At 45.6% G+C, this 24,470-nt stretch overlaps 1 protein-coding gene across 14 annotated transcripts in view; it reads right to left on the bottom strand.

Annotated features, from left to right (window-relative positions):
- LOC142463021 (uncharacterized) overlaps positions 1-24,470 on the bottom strand; it is a 241,942-nt gene that overhangs the window by 111,490 nt on the left and 105,982 nt on the right. For 10 of the 14 annotated variants that reach the window (XM_075565214.1, XM_075565223.1, XM_075565221.1 and 7 more), the window contains 2 exons: positions 7,254-7,365; positions 4,665-4,705 (listed from right to left, as the gene is read on the bottom strand). In XM_075565214.1, coding sequence (XP_075421329.1) covers positions 4,665-4,705; positions 7,254-7,365 — 153 coding nt within the window. The remainder of the gene's footprint in view (positions 1-4,664; positions 4,706-7,253; positions 7,366-24,470) is intronic. The other 4 variants (XR_012787339.1, XR_012787338.1, XM_075565225.1 and 1 more) reach the window with 1 other exon arrangement.

Raw genomic sequence — 24,470 nt, 5'->3', positions numbered from 1 at the left:
ATTGCTAATAAGGAGGAGATCACACTTATCCACATTGCAGAATCACTCTATTCTCCGAAGGCAGGTCTTCAAGCACATAGGTGGGAACCACTTAATACACTCTGCCGTTTACTGATGTAATAGCACCATTCCCTGACTATAAATAAGGATGCCACTCAGAACCAAATAGGATAGACTATCTATCTCTCATTACACGTAAGATGGGATCTTTAATCTATCCTATTACCAGGGAAGCTCTAGAAACAATATATTTTGATATTGACCAGTATATTTGTTACAACTGAGGCTATATCATAAGAGACTTACACCAGATAAACTGTACACTCAGGAGTATGTATGTGTAACGCTTGCGCTACCCACAAACAAAACAAGACCCCGGTACTGAGGTGGGAAGGTATGAATCCACACACCGACAGCAGTGGGGTTTGCCTGGAAGGCGGATTGTCAGCGTAGCCGGGTCTGGGTAGGAGAGAGTGGGTTAGTCCGTATACTCGCCGGGGTCTTGGGTTATAGAGAGCAGCATTGTCCGGTAAGCCGTGGTCTTGGGTTGGAGAGGTAAACGTAGTCGAGGGTAAGCTGAGATCGATATCCAGAGGGGGTTCACTAACAAGCCGGGTCAGTACACAAGGATACAAACTGCAAGACAGGACTGGAACAGGAGCAAGGCACAACAGAACTGTGAGACACACAAGGCTACAAGAGATTATACTGAGCAATGCTAGAGAACGCGAGCAAGGTATAAATGAGGCAAGTCAGCCAATAGGAAATGGGGCAGAGTGGAGATGCGGCCCCAGCGGGAGCTGCGATAGGCACAGGAGACAAGTTACTTGCCGTGCAGCTGGGGAGCGGTGCACGTCATCACGTGAGCGTGCTGCTGACGCGAGATGCATCTGGGGGGGGGGGGGGGCAGAGCCAAGCTCTGAGGCAACTCTAGAAGAGCTGTGTGTGCGTGCGCACTCTGTAAACAGAGTAGGGGGTGCGCGCACACGCTGGTGCCAAGACGGAAGGCTGAGTAGCAGCAGATAAGGAGTGAACACGTTGCAAAGGACGTGTTCCCCGATTCCTTACAGTATGTATGTATGTATGACTGTATGACTTTATTTATTTATATAGCGCCATTAATGTACATAGCGCTTCACAGTAGTAATACACGTGACAATCATAGTCTAGTACGAGTGTGTACATATACATACAGTATAATAATAATAGCATGTTCTTGTATAGCGCTGCTAGTTTTACATAGCGCTTTACAGAGACATTTTGCAGTCACAGGTCCCTGCCCCGTGAAGCTTACAATCTATGTTTTTGGTGCCTGTGGCACAGGAAGATAAAATGACTTTCCCAAGGTCACAAGAAGCCGACACCAGGAATTGAACCAGGCGCCCCTGCTTCAAACTCAGTGCCAGTCAGTGTCTTTACTCACTAAGCCATTCCTATTGCAATTATTTCTCCGTATCTGGCATTTAGTATAGGGAATGAACACCCTTTTATAATGCACTAAATATTAGAGCACATTTGTTTTTTTGTATTCCACTGTATTTGAATTATGCCAAATCAAATTTAAGTTTTATTTACCAACTACATCTCTTTACTTGGGTAGTATTGCACCATTAAGGGATTTCTTTTCTACAAGTACATCAATGTACCATTTTTGTTATTCTGATAGCATCCCAGGTAGCACACAGCATTGTGTATAGCATTTTTCAAGTTTGAGCAAGGTTCCCCTATATCTGTTTATAATATACACTTGATACATTTCAGTCCAATATAAATAAAAGGGATTAGAAAAAACAATGTTGAGACAAGTTGCGCTTTCCGTAACTCCTCCTCCTCAATACAGAGTCCTTGGAAAGTTACAAATAATGCAAAGTCCCCTAGAGTCTGTCTATAGGATTATGACAATAGCAGTGTAATTTTAAAAATGTCCCACAGTATAGTTCATCTGCTAATCTCAAGCACAAAAAAAAGGAAAAAATTCAACGCCTCCCCAGAGATATCAATATACTCATAAACATGTGAGATAAAAGGATGTAATCAAAGCATTCAAACAACCCTTACAATCAAGACCTCCATGAGGACATCACATGCACAATAGGTTAATCTGGAGGTTGGGTCTCCAATGCGTTTTGCACACTACAAATAACATGAAACTAATTGAACACAAATCTGAGTACCCAGACTCCGTTGTGTGCCAGTGATACTATTTAAATGATCTTCTTGAGGTAAGAAAGCATGTATGGGAAGTGAATGTAAGGAGCCAGCTTTTTTTCAAGGCTGCCATAAAGGATACCTTCACCTCTCAAGGTTTTTTAAGTGCTTTTTTTAATTTCTTAATATTTAGGTTGATAAATTTTCCACTTGCTGGACTCAATCAAGGTAGTATTTATGAAAGAGGCTGAGAAGATTGATAGGTGATTCTTGAATAAAATGTTCATAATACAGATGTAGCGGTCTGTTCTCACTGCATCACTGGACAAAACCTCTGCTTATTCGCTGAAAATTCCAAGAGATGGTCCACAGCAGGCTGTAATGAACCATCGGATTAACACAGCGGTGGTCCCAGCGTTTGAATGGGACTCGTGCTGTTTTAATCCTATGAGGTTCCACCTGTGTGTAAGAGACAAGCAGTCAGAGATAGACTGAATCAGTCACTCTACAGGGGGTCTCCGGAGCAGAACCGCAATGATTTCAGGTTCGGGAACAAGTGATGCAATTTTTAATTGTGTTTTATTGGCTGATTGAATTTTTTATTGTATTTGTTTTTTTTTTTTTTTTTATTTGTGTTGTATTTTTGGTGCTGGTATTTTTTTAGATTGTCCATAAACTGCCATAGTGGCTAATCATGGCCATACTATATAGGCATGATGTACCACTGTGCCAATCAATGGGTATTAGGTGGGGGTAGTTGCCATGGGGACGGTGGTTAGACCCAGGTGGGGCGAGGGAGGGGGTTAACCATTTAATTACCAGAGTGGTTAATAACCGCTAAGGTGATTAAGGAGTTAGTGTCCAGTAGTTTTTTTTTTTTTTAATTTTGTTGGTGCACACTGAAGAAGAGGGGGATGAAAACGGCCTTGGTCCCGTCAGGGGTAAGCGGAACTTTAATTTACTATATGCTGGCTAGGTAATGTTTTCGTTATGTTTTATTTTTTTAATGGTCAAATGAGCTATTATCCAGATATGAATAATACGTATTTTGCCCATTGCTGTATGTGTGTTTTTTTTAGGGGGCGGGGGGTTACTATATATGGGGTTACTATATATTGTATTTATGTTTGTATTGTAATGTTCATTGGGGGCAGAGAATGTGGGTGAAGGGGGTATTTGCCCCAGGGTGGATGGTTAGGCCTCTCAGTGGGAAGTGGGAGGGGTTTTCCCATTCATTACCATAGCAGTTTCTACTGCTAAGGTAATTAAGAGGTTAACCCCTCCCGCAACCTTCCCGGTAGACCTAAACATCCACCATGGGGCAATTACCCCCATCATTCACCCCCTCTGCCCCCAATAATCCAGGTGGTCTTGCTTAACTCCTTCATTGCCTTAGCAGCTAGCTGTTTTATATAATTTTAATAATACAGTATTGTAGCAGTGGGTCTCCAAAGCTGAATCGCATTGATTTCAGGCCTAGGGACTTTCTGATTCCCGAGTTACAAGCCCCATTATAGGGTGCCGGTATCCCTCTGGCTTGTTTAAATCCTCCGATCCCGTGGGCCGTAATGAGGGTGAATTTAAACATGGACGCTGGGATAGTGGCACCCCATAGCAGGGCCTGTAACTCGGGAAGCAGGGAGTCCCCGGATTTGAAATCAATGCTGTTTGGCTCTGAAGACCCCCTGCTACAACACTATATTATTAAAATAAAACCCCCGCGATTGCCTGTTAGAAACGCACAGGTAGGGTGACTGATTCAGTCTCTCTCTTACTGCGTGTCTATATTACCGAGGTCGAGCCAGGTAGCATTCACACAGTAAAGACCCCCGCTGTGTTAATCTGATGGGCCTTTTTTATTCTGGTCACTGGAATCTCGCTGTGTGCTAGACGTTGCCATGCAAAACACGCACGGCAAGCGGTAGAGAACAGGTAGCTGCATCTGTACATGAATATGGAATTGGCAGTTTATCAAAAAAAATTGGTCTTGACCTTCTTTAAATTTGCCAAATGTTCCACATGCATTTTTTGTCCACTCATATTTTTTGTTTTTCATGTAATCTTAATATGTTCACCTTTTAAACACAGTTTAAAATAAACAAAAATGCAGAACCAGACGACTTACATCCTGTAGGCCATTTTACTTTAAACATGCCATGCAACATGTATGTAATAGAGAGGCTTGGCAAAGTATGACTAGAGCTGATATTCCATTGGTGCTTCATAATTTATTCAGAATATTTTATCAATCCAAACTTCTTAGTTCAAGTATAGTTAAACTAACTTAATTCTAACTTGATTCCCTAAAAATACAAACATGCCTAATTAAGTTCTGAATGTTTTGAAGCTGAAAACTCATATCTTATTAAAGCTGTGTTACGCACGTTTAGTATTTAGCGTCTTCAGTGCTAATGAAGAAATTGGGCTGTATTCATCTGTATTACTTTAAATGAAATCGCAAACACATCTTTGAGCATAATGTTTTAAGAATATCTTAAATACAGAAAATAACCCACCTGTGCCTAGTCCTTCCATTCCAGGAATGTCGTCGCCAAAACTAGTTGAAACGGAGAAACAAAAATTGATATAATTAAACAAAAAAATAAATATATAACATACAATGATTTTAGGTACCTGAGTAAACTGTTAACCTTTCGTAAAGATAATGGTTTGTCATAATTTTGAGACTTAGTTAAGACCACTTTTCTTGCCAAATTTACTATTGCCACTTAGGTATGCTTTTGGAAAATAATCAATCCAACAGGGCCCATGAGGAATTGGTAGGTGAGGATTGGTAACCAACATCTGAAATCTCTTGTTGCATCATTTTGTGAAGCAGTTGAGTAAATACTTCAATTGGGTCAATTCTGTGAATTATGTAAAATATATAAACACCGCATATAGTATCTCAACTGCATATCAAATTTCCTTTTGCAATGCATTGAATGCATATTTTATCCTCAATGCTAATTACATGCAAAAATAACATCAGAGGTACATCTCATTAGCATAGTCTTAACATCACATTATTGTAGAGTACGGCTTAGCTAAAAGGGAAGGGCAGTGGGAACAGCGCTAATGCAAAATATAAAAAATAGTGACAATTAGGTGACTAACATAATATAAATACACACTTTACTATTAAAGTGGGGGTTGCCAGGTAAAAAGGGGTACACAAACCGATGAGGACAATAAAAACACATAAACCGGCACCTCCGAAAGAAAATAAAAATATATATAGCCTGACCGAATATAGTCCAATGCAGCTGGGATGAGATCCAAGGCAGTATCTTCAATGAAGTCTCATAGATCAACAGACAAACAAATAAGACAACAACATGGAAGAAAAAAAGAGAAAAAGATCATAGTGCAACTAAAAACAAAAAATCACTGATAAGGTTTACAAGGAATGAATGCAAATTTAATACGATGCATAAAATAATTGTAAAAACAACAAACACTTGATTGTTGGGCAAAAAGACACTTATAAAGCGATGGCATCAGGTAGGGATAAAATTGAAACCCTACTTACAGCAAGGCTGATCAAAGTAAGCCCGTAGCACAATGTCACAATCTGGAACCAGAGTCTGGTAGAGAGATGGTATAACTCTGCCTCATTAGAGCTCAACGAAGCCGGAAACCGCCGCTGGCCACACGCCCACGAATCCCCAGGAGTGCAGGGGGTAACTGAGTCAGAATCTCTGTAACTTCTCCCAGGATGAGAGTCTGAGATAACCTAACCTCACAGGTGTCTGCTGCTTTCTTTGCATGCAATGGGCTTTTTTTTATCAAATCTTCTGCTGCTTCTGCTATTAACCCCTGGGATGCTGGAAGTCCTTGCTCCTTGCTCACAGTCTGATACACCCTGAGATCTGACTCAAGTTTCATGCGGGAGACAACGGAAGACAGGTTGGGAACACCTCCCCTCCAGTATAGTACCTTGAGGGACTGCGGATCAGCGTGATCCTCCGAATCCCGGTGAATCAGGAAGCTCTCGTCCGGTGACGTCACGAAACACAATCCAAAGCCATCCACCGTGAAGATCCGGAACAGCACTGGGTTCAGGCTGTTGCTTGTTTTACCCCCTGCACTCCTGGTGATTCGTGGGCGTGTGGCCAGCGGCGGTTTCCGGCTTCGTGGAGCTCTAATGAGGCAGAGTTATACCATCTCTCTACCAGGCTCTGGTTCCAGATTGTGACATTGTGCTACGGGCTTACTTTGATCAGCCTTGCTGTAAGTAGGGTTTCAATTTTATCCCTACCGGATGCCATCGCTTTATAAGTGTCTTTTTGCCCAACAATCAAGTGTTTGTTGTTTTTACAATTATTTTATTCATCGTATTAAATTTGCCTTCATTCCTTGTAAACCTTATCAGTGATTTTTTGTTTTTAGTTGCACTATGATCTTTTTCTCTTTTTTTCTTCCATGTTGTTGTCTTATTTGTTTGTCCGTTGATCTATGAGACTTCATTGAAGATACTGCCTTGGATCTCATCCTAGCTGCATTGGACTATATTCGGTCAGGCTATATATAATTTTATTTTCTTTCGGAGGCGCCGGTTTATGTGTTTTTAGAGTACGGCTTAGCGTTACTCTGACCCAGACCCTGAAATAAGTGTTTAGCTTGAGTTGAGAAAGAAAGGAGAGAGAAATAACCGTATATACGTTAAATCATATCTAACTGCCCTGGAAAAAATATGGATATCTTAGGTTAAGAGATCTGGAGGGTATACCGAACAGAGTTAAATCATTCGAACAAATTAGATCTGAAAAAAACATCCCACATTCCGAATTTTTTCGCTACCTCCAGATACGAGCGTTCTTCGCCAAAAACTCCCCCTTCCCTCCATTAACCACATTCGAAAAGCTCTGTCTGATGAAAACAGACACACAGGGACTTACATCGCAGATCTATAGAGAGGTGGTCGGTTCTGGGAGCTCACAGCAACGACAAAAACTGACGTACCAACTTAGATGGGAAACAGATATTGGGGAGGAATTGGAGGAGGACGACTGGACTGCTATAATAGAGGCTACTGCCAAGAGCTCCATATGCACTACTTTGAAGGAGAATGCATATAAAGTATTGATGAGGTGGTACCTCACCCCATTAAAATTATCAAGGTTTGTCACAGGATACTCCCCGCTGTGTCCCAAACAGTGCAGAGAATCGGCGGACCTGTTGCACATGCTGTGGTCTTGCCCTCGGATCTCACACCTGTGGGATGAAATTAGACATTGGATCCAGAGGATTTTTGACCTCACAATTCCCCCTGATCCATGGCTGTTCCTATTGAACAGACCATGGAAGGGTCTTTCAAAATCAGGTAATAAACTAGTTGCACATTTTGCAACAGCAACGAGGTGCGAGATCGCAGATATGTGGAAACAACCAGAGATCCCAAATATCCCAAAAATTCGGAATCGATTATGGTACATATGCCAGATGGAGAAATTGACGAGTCTGGTCAATGACACTGGCGAAAAATATCTAAAAGTCTGGACGCCTTGGCTGGAACAGACAGACATCCCGGGGGTTGAGGTAGCCACGATATGGCAGTGATTATTCCAAGTGCATTCTCGTACAAAGTAAGCGGAACGGACTACGAGACCTAGTTGAGGACACACCATGTGAACACTTTGGGCGGCCCTAGAAGTCGGCAAACAAACGGTGTATAGTAAATCTACCAGCCACCTATGGGAAAGTGGCAGTGCAGCGTACCCGCGCCCCCCCTCCCCTTCCTTCCTTCCCACCCTCCCCCGCCTTAATTTACTTTTTTTTTGTGTTGTTCCCCCAAGTTTAACCTACATAAATATCCCAACTGGTTTTAGAAATATCATGTGCAACGCATGAACGCTTGGGGCTCCAGAAGGAGAATGTAGCAGTATCGTACATGACTTTAATACTGTGAATGTTCGTGTTATTTGTATTGCTATGCTATTTATATTGAAAATATTCCAATAAACTTGAAGTTATAAAAAAAAAAAAAAATCATATCTAACTGTAGTGTTATACCCATCCAGTCCCTGTCAAAGAACAAGGGTATTTCAAAGTCTGAATAGGAGTAACACCAAGTTTAACTATGACTTAACTAATGTAATGTTAAATCGCAGTATTAACCTAAATTATTTTAGTGTATAGGCAATGCTATCATAACTGTTTTTTGCATATCATTTGCATGTCATTATCGCTAATGGTTGTTATACATAGTAGTTAATGCAATGATCTGTACAGGAAAAAACATGGCTTAATGGTATGTTATTGTTCCTTTTAAGATACAAGAAGGTAGAAGGCATAGATAGAGCACAGCCAAGGACATCCTGTATCCACTATCCAGGAAGAAGAAAAAAGCCGGCCACTCCGGAGATAACAAAAAAGAAGTAATTTATTACAGGCTAAACATACAGCAAAAAAAGGGACTGAATGAACGCACCTACGCGTTTCTTACACGTGGTACTTTATTGAGCACCACATATACCACATTCCTTCCTTTTAAGATACACCTTTAGTCCTGACCTGGCATTAGTTAGGTGAACACCACATTAAGGCCAGGATACTCCAAACTGTCCAAAAAATTGTGTTACTTTTATGATTCACTACATCAACCTATCGCTAAAAATGTGACCATTAAAAATATTGTTACTTGCACTAAAATTATTAAGTACTTTATTTTAATGCATTTTGATGCCATTGATGAAGTGCTGATATTAATTAGTAACTGGCTAACGTTAAAATGTAATGCACATGGGGCGTGGCTTGGAGCCTAACAGCAAAGGCTGCGTTTCTTTGGAGCTCCTACAGGCAAAGATTTAATCAAGTAAAAAAACGAACTATAATTTGGCCAAAATACCCCAAATTGAGTACCCCTGGAGAAAGTAGGTGACGGGGGAGATTGGGAGACAAAAAACAAAGAAATTGGACAATATTTCGACCCTAAAAGCGAAACTTAAAAAAAGCAAGCAAAACAGAGAGCTGGCACGGCGGCCATCTGGTTTTGGCGGGCAGCCAGACTGCGGGCAGATCCTGCGTGCTCCCGAAGGTCGGGCGACCGTGTTTGGGGCTGGGGAGGTAAGCGGAGACCCTGCCTGCCTGTCAAGTGATCGACAGTCGCGAGGCTGGCCCGGGAACCAGCGCTGCCCCACAGAGAAATAAAAATAAATAAAGCAGATGGACAGCTTCTAAAATGGCTGCCATTGCCCTGTGACAGGGAAGAGAGGAGGGAGAACTGTACACCGGGGCTTACCTTGATCCCTGCTGCGGGTCCGGTCGGGCGCGCTCCCCCCCAGCCCCTGTAAGGAATCTGGTGTCTACGCGCCGTCAGCGCAACCATTACTCACCTCCCGTTGGTACTCAGGCGTCCAAGCGTCTGCAGCTCAATTCCCACATACCTCCGTTGTCTGCCACTGGCACTCTGGCTCCTCGCCATCACAGGATTGCACCAACCGAAGAGGTGCCTGTTGAACCGCAGCCTCTGCGTGTGTCCCCAGCTCCGCGCTTTATGCGCACACGTGCATCTGTCTCTGTCCCCATGCGCATACGCGCGTCAGTCACCGAATCAACGCACACACGCACGCCAGCCCCAGACGTTATGTGCATGCATTCCCAGCTTACAGAGCACACGCCTAACAGAGCACTTTTAACCACTGCTCCTGCAGTGAGGCGTCGCCCCAAAGCATCACACAGTTCCATGCAAATCAATGATTACACTCAGCTGGGCTGTAACACCTCCCTCCTATCAGGGAGGACTCCTTGCAGTCCTCCAGGCCTGCCCCCTTTTCCCATTGGCCTGCCCAGCTTTATTATGCCTGTGCTTCCCATCACTCGTCGCTCGACATAGTTCTGTACGGAAGCATTTGACTACTCTCTCAGTGACTCCTCAGGTATTGACGCGGATTGGACGACTACCCCCTCTGGCTCTCGACTTCGGCTCTACTTGGATTTTGTGACTTCTGGCATCCCTGTAACACGGCTTATACCTTCGACCATCCGCAACTCTCCAATCCCTGATCTTGGCAACGGCAATAACTACTCCTCCTCTACTACCGGTACCGGCAATTATTGTCTTCCTTACTATACCTGGCCTGGCAACACTAACACCACACTCCGGATGCGCTCCCTTTGCTGCGGGTGCGTGTATCCCTACGTCCCACCTCAGCACAGGGGACGGGTCTGGTCTGCGGGCAGCACCGGCGTAACATTATGTCGAGCCCACGAGACACAGACCAGACTGAATTAGATATGAGGATTCCTAACCCCAAACCTTACGCAGGTGAATCTCAAGATTTTCGGGGCTTCATTAATCAGTGTGAGGTACAATTTGAAATGGCCCCCCACCAGTTTTCTACTGGGCGAAAGAAGGTGGCCTACGTTTAGAATCTGTTGACGGGTAGCGCACTGGCTTGGGCCTCCCTCATCTGGGAGCGGCGAGATGACCTTACCCAGAATTACTCAGCCTTCAAGACGGAATTCAGGCAAGTGTTTGATTCCCCCGCACGTCGGGAGGTGGCGTCTTCTTCTCTTTTACAGATTACTCAAGGGCGAAGACTGGTGACTGAATATGCCATAGAGTTCCGTACCCTTGCAGCAGAGACCAACTGGGAACAGGAGGCCTATGTTGCCGTATTCTGGCAAGGACTGTCAGACAGCATCAAGGATGTACTTGCTCTCCAACCCAGGCCAGGTCTTTTGGAGGATCTCATCACTCTGGCGATTAGAGTGGACCAACGTATTCAGGTACGCCGCACGGAGCGCCAGCGCACTCGCTCGATAACCTCTTCGTCTCTCTCTCTCAGCACTAGAAAAACAATACAGACCGGCGCCTCAAAGTCCAAATGGAAAGAACAAGGATGAGTCCAAAGATTAGCTGCAGTGTCCAATGGAGGATGATCCAATCTTAAGACAGCAGACTCCACAGCAACAACCATGATATATAGTGCAGGGGAGACAAGAGGAAAAATCATAGCGTAACAAGGTATGAACTAAACATATAACACATAGACATAGACAAACAAGCACATACAACAATAACAGATAGGCTGACTAATAAAACAGAGAATTTATTTAACACAATAAAATGCAATGAACCAGTGAAGAGCAGGTCTAGGATCCGGTGTGTAAAACCGGAATCCTACTTACAAGAAATACAAAAGGTACAGGCAGGTGTAAGTTGTGAGCGCGGTCTGGTGGCAGCTGTTGGTGAACACGTGGCACTCAGGGAAGACTGCAGGCACCTCTTCTGATCAGTACCAGGCTGGGCGTCACTGCAGGCAGCTTCTCATGATGCCTTCCGTCCGCGACCGGAAATGCGTCACTGTGGGCGGGACCAATTCCCGGAACTCACTTCTCCTGTTTACTGAAGCCGGATGGATTCTTGCAGGGGTCTGCTAATATTAAAGTTCAATGCCAGAATGCAACTCTCAAATGCCCAACGCGTTTCGTACGCATGCGCACTTCTTCAGCCTACAGTAAACAGGAGAAGTGAGTTCCGGGAATTGGTACCGGCGTAACATTATGTCGAGCCCACAAGACGCAGACCAGACTGATGTGGACTCTATGATGACGGCCATGTACCAACAAATCCAGGCCTTAACGGATTAAGTGGCTCTCCTCTCCCAACAGGTACAGGACCTTACTCTACAGGCACCGCCTGCGCCGCTGGCGCAGTCCGATTCAACATCCACTTCATCCTCAGCTCCGAAGATTCCGGCTCCAAGGCCCTACGCAGGGGACCCCCACGCTTGTCGTGGCTTTCTCAACCAGTGTGAGATCCAGTTCGAGATGGCTCCGCAGCTGTATGCTACTGGCCGGAAAAAGGTAGCCTATGTTTATAGTCTTCTCACAGGTAATGCACTGGCATGGGCCTCTCCGATCTGGGAGTTACGCCCAGATATTACCCGAGATTACGCAGCCTTCAGACGAGACTTTCGACAGGTCTTCGATACCCCCGCACGACAAGAGACTGCTTCTGATTCCCTGCTGGAGCTTACACAGGGACGTCGGCCTGTGGCCCAATACGCCTTGGAATTCAGAACCATAGCAGCTGAGACTCGTTGGGGTCAGGAGGCCTTAGTCTCCGTCTTCTGGAAAGGCTTATCGGACTCCTTGAAGGATGAACTTGCTTCTCAACCCAGGCCAGAACTGCTGTTGGACCTCATCACCCTGGCCATTCGTATGGACCAGTGTCTTCAGGTACGCCGCGCTCAGCGTCAGCAACCCCGGTCTACGCCTTTCCGTGCTCCCTTTTCCAGGTCCTCTACTACCCCGAGACCCGTCTTCTCTCCGCTGCCGGCGCTGGAGGCCCCCGAGCCGATGCAACTCGGAGTCCAGCAACCTCGGGTACCTTTACGACAACTTTGCTCTACTGGACAGTCGTGCCATCATTGCGGATCTTCTGAGCAGCGCACTCGTAACAATCCACCATCTCCGGGAAATGACCAAGCCCAGTGAGTACGAAGGGGCGCTCCCTGGGTGCTAATTCTCCTGGTCCCCCATCCAAAAGGGAACTTCCTAAAAGATTGACCATTCCCGTTTCCTTTTCTGGTCTGACCTTCCGCACCTCCACAGCAGCATTTATCGATTCCGGCGCAGGAGGGAACTTCATGGATCAGACTTTTTCTGAACAAAATCAGATTCCACTTTCCAAAAAGAACTCCCCCGTTGCCTTGGTCGGGATTGATAATCGGCCTCTCACTCCAGCTTATATCTCCTTGGAGACCGGTCCTATCACCCTTTCTACTCATTCTCACAAAGAGACTCTGGGCTTTGACGTGATTCATGCTCTGGGAACACCGATCACGCTCGGCTTGCCCTGGTTACAGAAGCACAATCCGCTCATCGATTGGGTATCCCCTAATCATATTGACTGGAGGTCAAGGTCAGAGGAGTCTTCTTTGTCTACCGAACAACCATCTTTTCTATTAGCTAACACTTCCAGTTCGCTGAGGGAGTTACCTTCTCCGTACGCGGGATTTTTGGATGTTTTTAGCAAGACACAGTCTGAGCTCCTACCCCCTCATCGTTCCTACGATTGTCCGATTGACCTGGTACCTGGATATACCTTGCCAAAGGCCAAATCTTACCCTCTCTCGTTGCCCGAGACGGAAGCTATGGACGAATATATTCGTGAGAATCTTAAGCGGGGCTTCATACGTTATTCCAACTCTCCTGTGGGGGCTGGATTCTTCTTTGTCAAGAAAAAGGATGGAACTCTTAGACCATGTATTGATTATCGGGGGCTGAATCAGATTACGGTGAAGAATCGTTATCCACTCCCACTCATCTCCGAACTCTTTGATAAACTTCAGGGGGCCAACCTCTTTACTAAACTTGACCTTCGTGGGGCATACAACCTCATCCGCATCCGCAAGGTTGATGAATGGAAGACTGCCTTCAACACCCGTAGCGGACACTACGAATATCTAGTGATGCCCTTCGGTTTGTGCAATGCACCAGCAGTTTTTCAGGACTTCATCAATGACATTTTTCGTGACGTTCTCAATCGCTTTGTCATTGTCTACCTGGATGACATCCTTATTTTTTCTCAAAACTTACAGGACCATATCATCCATACGACATTTGTTCTTTCACGCCTCCGAGAGAACCGGTTGTTTGCTAAAATGGAGAAATGCATTTTTCACCAGTCAACCACTTCCTTTCTTGGATACATCATCTCCAACAGAGGCTTGGCCATGGACCCAAAGAAACTGAAAGCCGTCGTGGATTGGCCGCAACCCACTTCCCTCAAATCTATTCAATGGTTTTTAGGTTTTGCCAACTATTACCGGAAGTTTATCCGTAACTTTTCTACCATTGTTGCCCCTATCACGGCACTGACCCAAAAAGGTGCAGATCCTTCATCTTGGTCTTCTGAGGCAGTCACGGCATTTGAAACGCTGAAACAAGCTTTTGTCTCTGCTCCCATCCTTCGACACCCAGACACTAATTTCCCATTCACCCTAGAGGTTGACGCTTCGGACTGTGGGGCTGGTGCGGTTTTGTCTCAGAGATTTTCTTCCCAGGATAAACTTCACCCTTGTGGTTTTTTTTCCAAAAAGTTTTCCTCTGCAGAGAGAAATTATGATGATGTGGGCAATAGGGAACTTTTGGCTGTCAAGTTGGCCCTTCAAGAATGGAGGCATCTTCTGGAGGGGTCTAAAGAGCCATTCATTATTCTCACGGACCATAAAAACTTATTATACATTGAGAATGCCCATCGTCAAGGTCCTCGCCAAGCCCGCTGGTCGTCATTTTTCTCCAGATTTAATTTTGTTCTCTCATATATTCCCGGCACTAAGAACGTCAAGGCGGATGCTCTCTCCCGGCAATACTCTTCTGAAGAGAGATCGGAAAAGACCACCGAGCCCATCCTCCCTAAACAAAGAATCTTGGCAGCTGTGGCGTTCAAGAATCTTGAGAAGATCATCAAGTCACAAAAGAATCTTCCAACCGGTCTTGAGGTTCCAAAAGACTCTTTGTATGTAGAACCCAAATTCGTTCCTGAAATACTGGACTGGGGACATGCCACCCGTTCGGCAGGGCATCCTGGATTCAAGAAGATGTTGGATCTCATCCGTCGCACTTTCTGGTGGCCCAATATGGTTAAAACCATTCTTGAATTTACACGGTCCTGTCCGGTATGTGCGCGTAACAAGACTCCTCGTCAGAAACCTCAGGGTCTCCTCTTACCTCTACCTATTCCGGAGTGTCCCTGGTCCCACATTTCGATGGATTTTATTGTGGAGTTGCCTAGGTCGAATGGCATGAATACCATTCTTGTGGTAGTGGATCGGTTTTCCAAGATGGCACACTTTATCCCTCTCAAACGATTACCCTCCTCACCCGCCCTAGCTGATATTTTCTCCAAAGAGATTTTCCGTATCCATGGGATTCCCATATCCATCGTGTCGGATCGGGGCTCTCAGTTCGTCTCCAAGTTCTGGAGGAATTTCACCAAGAGACTGGGTATCTCATCTTCCTTTTCTTCTTGATATCACCCTCAATCCAACGGACAGACCGAGAGGGTTAATCAATCCCTCGAGAAATACTTAAGGTGCTTCGTCTCTAATTCTCAGGATGACTGGGCAGAACTACTTACCTGGGCTGAGTACGCCTTTAATTCTTCCAGGAATGAGTCTATCCGTGAGACCCCCTTCTTTATCAATTATGGATTCCATCCGGCTCGCCTACCCATTTCTAAAGACTCCTCTGGAGTACCAGCCGTGGACGAGCATATTGCACTCCTACAAGACACTTGGTCCAGAATCCAATCTGCACTACAAAAAGCATCCTTGACTTCTAAAACCCAGGCTGATTGTCACCGTCGTCCGGCACCCAACTACAAACTCGGGGACAAGGTTTGGCTATCATCCAAGAACATCCATCTCAAAACTCCTTCAATCAAATTGGCTCCTAGGTTTCTGGGTCCCTTTTCCATCTTGGACCAGGTAAATCCGGTTTCCTTTCGACTCCAACTACCTCGTAGCATGAGAATTCCGAATGTCTTTCACACCTCGCTTCTCAAGCCATTCATCTCCAGTGGCCTATTTCTGGACCACACTTCTAAACCAGATCCTGTGATGGTACAGGGTAACGAAGAGTACGAGATACAGGCTTTACTGGATTCCCGTCTTTCGAGAGGTAAAGTCCACTTCTTGGTCCACTGGAAAGGTTTTGGACCCGAAGAGAGGTCATGGGTACCCCTGAAAGATATTCATGCTTCCAGACTTCTCAAACGCTTCCAAAAGAAGTTTCCATCAAAACCATGGAAGGATCGTCCTGAGTCCAATCCTGAAGGGGGGAGTACTGTGAGGACTCTGGGATCGCAGCACCTGCGCCCGGGTTCCTCCTAACCTTCATTAAACCCCGCTGCCGTGGCACGTGCATCTCACCGGTGTCGCTTACCTCCGGCGGCTCTGGGGGTTCCCCGCCGTCCTCTGCGTTCTCGCGCTCCTGCAGGATCGTCCCTCCCTCATGCGGCTGCTACCATGTACGAGCGCGCGCCCGTCTCTGTTACAAAGCACGCGCAGGACTCTCTTAATTTATTCACTGCTCATGCAGTGAGGCTCCGCCCCCAACACACACACAAGGATCAATCAGGCATAAAGACTGCTCACCAGTATCCTCCTTTGGACAGCCTATCCAGGACAGCTCCATGCATTCCTCCAGGCCTGCCCCCTCTTCCTATTGGTCAGCCATGCTTTATATTGCCTGTCCTGCCATTCATTCATTGCTCGACATTGTTTTCCACTGGATCACTATTCTGGCGTTCTCTCTCTCTATTCACTCAGGTTACGACTTGGTTTGGCGGACGTCCTTCTCTGGCTCTCGACCCCCTGCTTGGACAACGACCTTCCGGAATTCTCCAATCCCAGACCTTGGCTAACGGCAATGACGACGACACTTCTACACCGGTACCGGCAAGTATTGCTAGCTAAACGTCATCTGGCCTGGCAACGCCTATCACCACACTCCGGACACGCTCCTTTTGCTGCGGGTGCGTGCCTATATACGTTCCTCACCTCAGTAGAAGGGACGGGTCTGGTCTGCGAGCAGCACCGGCGTAACATTATGTCGAGCCCACAAGACGCAGACCAGACTGAGGTGGACTCTATGATGACGGCCATGTACCAACAAATCCAGGCCTTAACGGATCAAGTGGCTCTCCTCTCCCAACAGGTACAGGACCTTACTCTACAGGCACCACCTGCGCCTGCGCCGCTGGCTCAGTCCGATTCAACATCAACTTCATCCTCAGCTCCGAAGATTCCGGCTCCGAGGCCCTACGCAGGGGACCCCCACGCGAGTGATTGAGCGTCTGAACCCACTGATCCTCAAAATCTTTGTCAGGGAAACCAAAAGTTGGGGCTTTCTTTACCCTTAAGCCTCTTGGAATTCTTTTTATTTTAATGTAGTTTTCAGTAGCCACAATGTCCCACCATATCCTTGTTTTGTAAATAAGTAATCTTTCAAGTCTCTGAAAATATATCTTTAGGTCAGCAACATCATTTGTGTCAATATCTACCACATTCTCAAAAACCCGAAGTGCCTTCTTTTTCCTAGAGGAATCATCCCCACAGTTGAAAGCATAAGAAATCAGCGGTACTGTAACGTTTGAATCCTCTGTTACTTCCATTATAGTTCCACTTTACAAGCAATGAATTTAAAAGTCCATAAAAAATGAATGAAAAAATGCACAGACCTGCTTAAACCACCAACATAGACGTCTTAATCCAAAATGAAATCCTTGTTTACATATGGGACATCCAATACGAGCTACCATGCAGGTAAGTAGACATACAGTAGAGGTAATGTGGTGCTCAGCATGAAAAGCCCATCAGGTTATAATGTGAGAGGAGCACTTCTGGGACATTAATGCTATTCAAACCTAGAAAAGGGGCTCCAGTGGCCCTGAAGGCAGGGGTAGATGCCAAAAACACCCCCCCTAACCTCATTGGGCTGGGTTGGGTTTCAAGTAGACTGGTTCCACAGATTTCCAACACCAAAATACATGACATTACATGGTCGGATCATGCATCGATAGAGCTGCGGTGCGCACAAATTAGGCCAGTTAGCCCGGGAGGATACTGGAAACTTAATGAATCGTTGATTAAGATACCAGATCTAGCGAAGTCGGTCAGGGAGGAGATTATTCCATTTTTCCAGACCAACCTAGGCAGTGTGGAATCCCACACAATGTTGTGGGAGGCTCACAAAGCCACGATGCGGGGGGTTCTGATAAGCATAGCAGCTAGACGGAAAAAGCAACGGGTCGCCAAATTGGTACAGTTATATAAGAGGTTACATGAGCTCTCTACACTACATAGCCGATCAGGTAGAGGGGACACATTAAAGGAGCTGAAGGATGTAAGGATTGAGCTTAACCTCCTCCTCACATCCCGGGCCGAGAAGGATTTGAGTTGGACACGAAGGAAATTTTTCGCGAAAGCCAACAAGCCGGATACAATGTTAGCTAACAGACTTCGCAATAGGCAACCAAATTATAACATACATGCAATTAGGACAAAATCAGGGGAGATATCCTCTAACCCCAAAACTATAGTGGAAGAGTTCAAACAATATTATGCACAGTTATATAACGGGGAGAAGGTGGTTCATAATGTTAAGACAAGTGGTATACTGCAAGAATTTCTAGCAGATGCAGCACTGCCACAGCTGAACCGATTGGAGCGCGAGGCAATACAGAGTGATTTCACACGAGAAAAATTAACAGCAGTTGTCAAAAACTTAAAGTCCCCTAAAGCCCCGGGCCCAGATGGGTTCTCCAATCTTTACTATAAAAAAATTATAGGTATCCTAGCCCCACATATGCTTCGGTTATTTAATGGGGTCCTGGCGCCCTTCTCAAAGCAGATGCTCCAGGCGTCGATCTCCTTGATTCACAAAAAAGACAAAGATCCCACAAATTGCCAAAGTTACAGGCCAATATCATTGATCAATTCGGATGTTAAGATATATTCTAAATTACTGGCCAATCGGTTAAGCGCTGTCCTGCCTAGTCTGATCCATCCGGACCAGGTTGGCTTTATTAGAGATAGACAAGCGGCCGACAAAACCAGAAGGATTGTAGATATAATTGACTTTGTGAATGCCGACAAGGTCCGGAGCCTGGTGCTGACCCTGGACGCGCAGAAAGCCTTTGACAGGATAGACTGGCCATACTTGGAGTCCATGCTTGGGGCATTTGGATTCAGGGACAAAATCCTAAGGGCAATAAAAGCGCTATACACAGCTCCAGCAGCAAGGGTGATTCACCAGGGTTTCCCCTCAGAGCTGTTTCGAATCAAAAGTGGTAAGAGACAAGGATGTCCGCTATCGCCCTTGCTTTTCGCCTTATGCATCGAACCACTTGCAGCACAAATACGTAGCAACCCAGATATAACGGGTGTACAAATCCACTCACAAGAACACAAAGTAGCTTTGTATGCGGACGATATTATTCTGACAATTACAAAACCGCTCACCTCGCTCCCTAATCTGTTTGCGCTCTTGGGGAGGTTTAATCGGATCTCTGGTTTCAAGATAAATCAGGCGAAATCAGATGCGCTTAGTTTGAACATCCCACGAGAGATGGAGAAACTGATAGAACTCAACTTTGAGTTTAAATGGCAGTCCAAATCCATAAAATACCTAGGGGTGCATATCACAAAAAAGATAGCCTCCCTATATCAAGCAAATTATCCCAGTCTATTGAGGACTCTAAAGAAGGAACTGAAAGACTGGTCAGCATATGGTATTTCATGGATAGGTAGAATTTACAGTGTAAAGATGAACATCCTCCCCCGGATACTATATTTGTTCCAGACTCTTTCGATACCCGTAGTGAGATCTGAGATCAAGGTGTTACAAAATTCAATAACAAAGTTTATCTGGATGGGTAAACAACCATGGATAAATGCAACAATTATGCAAAAACCTAGAGAAGCTGGAGGACTGGCAGTGCCATGCTTGTTGTCTTATTATAAAGCGGCGCAATTGTGCCAAATTACACAATGGCATGGAGACCCAGAGCTGCGAAGGTGGGTGGCACTGGAGAGAGAGTTGTCTGCCCCGCTGGAGCTCAGGGATCTAATTTGATACCCGAAAAAAAGAGTAAAGGACAAAAAAGAACCTCTGACCTCTGTGCTCAACTCAATATCGGTCTGGGAGGCGGCTAAAAGTAATCGCTCATTGACCTCAAAACACACTTTAATGGCCCCTTTGTATGGTACAGTAACCCAGATTTTGCTCCTGGGCTAGAGGGTAAGAATTTTATGCTTTGGCGACAATTAGGGTTTAGAAGACTGAAGGACCTGGAGGGTAGAAATACCATGAAATCATTTGACCAATTAAAGTCGGAAACGGCCATCCCTAACACAGAATTTATTAGGTACCTCCAGGTCCAGGCATTTTACAACAAACACTTGGTGAGATCACCGTTAACGAATTTTGAAAGGCTCTGCATGAGGGGCACTGACACGCGGGGACTGATCTCTACTCTGTACAGAAATGTGGTCGGTGCTGACAAGGACGATACAAACAGACCCCGATTCAGGAGTCAATGGGAGTCAGATTTACAGGAGACACTAGAGGACGAGGACTGGACAGAAATATTTATGGCTGCGGCCAGTAGTTCCATCTGCACGACATTGAAGGAGAACTCATATAAAGTTTTGTTAAGGTGGTATCTCACTCCAGTTAGACTGGCTAAATTTGTTCCAGGCTCTTCCCCGCTCTGCCCGCGGCAGTGCGGGGAAAAGGGAGATCTGGTACACATGCTGTGGTCTTGCCCGAAAATTATACCCGTTTGGAGTCAGATTCGCGATTGGCTACAGAGGATTTTGGGCCTCCAAATTCAGCTAGACCCGTGGCTGTTCCTATTAAGCAAACCCACGGATGAAGTATCAAGAACGGGGAACAAATTAATAGCACATTTCGCAACGGCTATGAGGTGCGAGACCGCAGCATTGTGGAACCAGAATGCAATTCCATCAATAGAAAAAAATCAGAAACAGAATTTGGTTTGTATGCCAGATGGAAAAGTTAACGAGTTTGGTTAACGACACTGGCTCAGAATTCCAAAAGGTCTGGCTGCCTTGGCTAGCTCAGACAGATATTCCAGGGATGAGAAATGCCACCATCTGGCTTTAATAGGATAAAGTGAGTTCTCCTTGAATGCGCAGCGCGAGATGCGGACAAGACGCGGAGAATGGACAGTAGGCCCCCCTACAGGGATCCAGGAACAAGCGGGTACATCAGCACATGTGGATATAAGCCAAATGGAAAGCGTCAGTGGCGATCAACGGATCGATGAGAATAGGAAGAGACGTGGTATACCCTTCTCTAACCCCCCCCCCCTTTCTTCCCCCCCTCCCCTTTTTTCGTTCATGTCCTGTTGTCTTCCCATCCCTTTGTCTGTTAAATGTTGTATGTCCTTAATGGATTTTGTCTCCCCTGTTATGGCAATAACATTTTGATTGTATGATATATATGCAAAAACCAATAAACAGAAAGTTAAAAAAAAAAAAAAATGTAATGCACATTTTTTAGCACCTACCCCAGCCTATCTTGCCTATGTATTTAATGAACACACAGAACCCCAGCAAGCTCATTTTAGGAACCCCCTGTGCCCCCACAAGATATATATATATAAGTGTCAAAAAAGAGAGCTATTGAGCTCTTTCTTACTGGGAATGTGTGTGAGGATTTATTTTAAAAAGTATTATGAGGTGGGAAGTTTTTTTCATGGGGGGTGGGAAGTTTTTTGGTATATATCTTGTGGGGGGAATTGTGTGGGGGGGACGGAATGAGTGAGCATGGGATTATTTACAGAGGGAGAGGAGAGAGGGGGTGAGGTGAGGAAAAGAGGGAGTAAGAGTGAGAAGCAGGGAAGAGAAATACATGCGAGGCGGGAGAGTGAGAGGGGGTGAGACGGAAGGGAGAGCAGTACATGGGAAGGGGGGGGGGACAGAGGGGGCTCGTGAGGTGTGAAATGGGGGTGGGAGGGGCGACGGGCAATACCACCGACATGGGGGGTGAGGTTGCCTGCTTTAAATGTTTGTCCCAGGCCCCACGATTTCTGTTGACGGCCCTGTCCTTATGTGGTCCAAGTGGTCAGCTAGTAATGGGTTACAACGAGTAGGTGAACCCTGAGGGATGCTTTACTAAGCCCTAATGCACATATTGTTTTCGAATTGATAGCTCTTCTTTAATTCACAGTAACTGTTTCTTTATGCACACCTATTTACTGTTTGGTACAGTAGCCTCAGTGCAGCTATGTCCTGGTGAATGCGGTTGAGCTTCTTCATAATCAGATTTCTATGCTGGACCTTAAGAGTATGTAGCTGCCCTGTTTCCAATGTGGAAAAAGGAAAAATGTGTAAGAAGTGCGCTAATGCTTAGATATAATTAGTGACAAAATACTAAAAATACTTACAAAAAAACATAAATGAAGGACTAGGCAGCCTGATATAAATGACCCACACAGATCACAACACAATATAACAGAGCCTAGATTAATATCACCGGAGTGATTAACCATAGATAGTCCAGCCTCACAGTCCAAGTAAATCCAAGGATGGCTAATAACATGTGAGGATAAGAGAGACAAATCACAGAGCAACACTGGAATTCCAGACTAATAAAACAAACACTAACAGACAACACATATAAACAAAAAAGCTGCAATAAAAACTGATACATTTAATGAAAAATGGTTGATGTGATAACAATCAACTTAAAAGAAGAAATAAACTGATAGGAGATCACTTCCGGAGCGTCTAAAACTGAAATCCTACTCACGAAATATGAATAGTAAGAAAGCATGTACTGTAGCAGCACCAGCTGCAATGGAGCCTACGAATGGGAACCAATGGAGAAGTGTGACAGGGCGTCTGCAGACCTCAAGCGCTGGCACCGCGTGACCCCGCTGGCGCGATCACAGACCCGCTGTTGCCGTCGCCACCAGATGACGCAATGTGCATGCGTCGTAACTCAGATTCCCTGATAGTTCCTGTGCATATAGCGCTGCAGTGAAGAGTTACTCCAAAGTCCTTAGGAACTCATATGATGGCAGAATAAAGGCAATAAAGCCAACCTTTCACTAGACCAAGTCCACACAAGTGATCAGTTCAATGTAGAGAACCACAACTACATTGTTACGACGCATGCGCATTGCGTCATGACGCATGAGTCACGACGCATGCACATTGCATCATCCGGCAGCGACGGCAACAGCGGGTCTGTGATCGCGCAGCGGGGTCACGCGGTGCCAGCGTTTGAGGTCTGCAGACGCCCTGTCACACTTCGGAGGCTCCATTGCAGCTGGTGCTGCTACATGCTGTCTTACTGTTCTTATTTTGTGAGTAGGATTTCAGTTTTAGACGCTCCGGAAGTGATCTCCTATCAGTGTATTTCTTATTTTAAGTTGATTGTTATCACATCAATCATTTTTCATTAAATGTATCAGTTTTTATTGTAGCTATTTTGTTTGTGTTGTCTGTTGTTAGTGTTTGTTTTATTAGTCTGTAATTCCAGTGTTGCTCTATGATTTGCCTCTCTTATCCCACATGTTATGAGCCATCAAGCAAGCCATCCTTGTATTTACTTGGACTGTGAGGGTTCACAGGACTCACTCAGGTGATATTAATCTAGGCGCCATTATATTGTGTTTTTTGTGCCCTGTTTCCAATGTTTAAGGGTTTGCTTTTCTTGTGGGTGTGGCTGTTGGGCAACCAACTCCTAGGGCAGGACTTTTGTTGTTTCTAATTCTTTTGCAGCTTTTGTGTTGGACTCACACTTGCTGGTGATGGGTCATCCGAAAATAGTGTAACCAGCCTACTTTGGCGATGTGAAGTGGAGACATTATATTAGAATAATGTGTAATATTAACACTTACAATGAGATATATACCATTGTATTATGTACATGTAACCCTGCTTCCCTCCCTCCCCCCCCCAGACTCTACGGTGATGTCTAGGGTGCATGAGGGCAGATTACATGCGGTGTGGTGTGTACCTGTTAGGAACAGGAGGGCTGAGCTTCCCACGGTGTTATGGGGGAGCCAGGACAGGGCTTCTGGGGTGATAGCCTCCATGATCTCTTAGTGGTGCAGCGCCTCCATCTTCTAAACTCCCAGGGTAATGGGACAGGACTGGTATAGAAGAACCCCTCGGGTCCCAGGGTTATACTCTCCAAGTCACACACAGTCTTTACGAATGAAGAATAGCCTCTTTATTTGACAGAGCAACAATATCCCAACGATAAGGCTTCCAGCAGCCGCAACACAATCGCCAGGACGGGGTATACACAGCTCAAGTCCGCCCAAATACTTCCTCCTCTCCTTCCCTCCAAGTCACTCTTCCGACAGCATGGTCTGAGCTAGGGCTTCAATACCCCGTGGCCCACCCCCGAGGTTAGCCTCGAGGTGGGTCTTGAATTCTCCCCCCATCACCCCTGGCAGTGGGGTGAGGGCATTGGTTAACCAGTCTATAATTCTATCAGCTCTACCTATAGACGCTGATCGTTTCAGTTCCTCTCTCTCTCTTCCGGCACTCTGCGCCAGGGAGCCCGCAGCCTCCTGATACTCCTCGGACCGTTCTGCAGGATTCGTGGCTCACGGCATAATAACTAGCAACTCTAGACTCTCGATATACTGTTCACTCGAACTCTTCCTAAACTACTCTCTCGAACGAAGAACCAGAAAACAAAGAAGAATACCCACTCACCGGAGTTGGCTGCTAAATATAGAGCTAGCCCCTCCCCTCATGGTGTCAGCAGAACCTTCCCTCTTGCTCACGCCTGCAGCAGAGTCCAGGCCTGCGTATACC

Source organism: Ascaphus truei, chromosome 11, assembly GCF_040206685.1.
Source record: "Ascaphus truei isolate aAscTru1 chromosome 11, aAscTru1.hap1, whole genome shotgun sequence".
Taxonomy (NCBI): Eukaryota; Metazoa; Chordata; class Amphibia; order Anura; family Ascaphidae; genus Ascaphus; species Ascaphus truei.
This window is presented reverse-complemented; position numbering and strand designations above follow the sequence as displayed.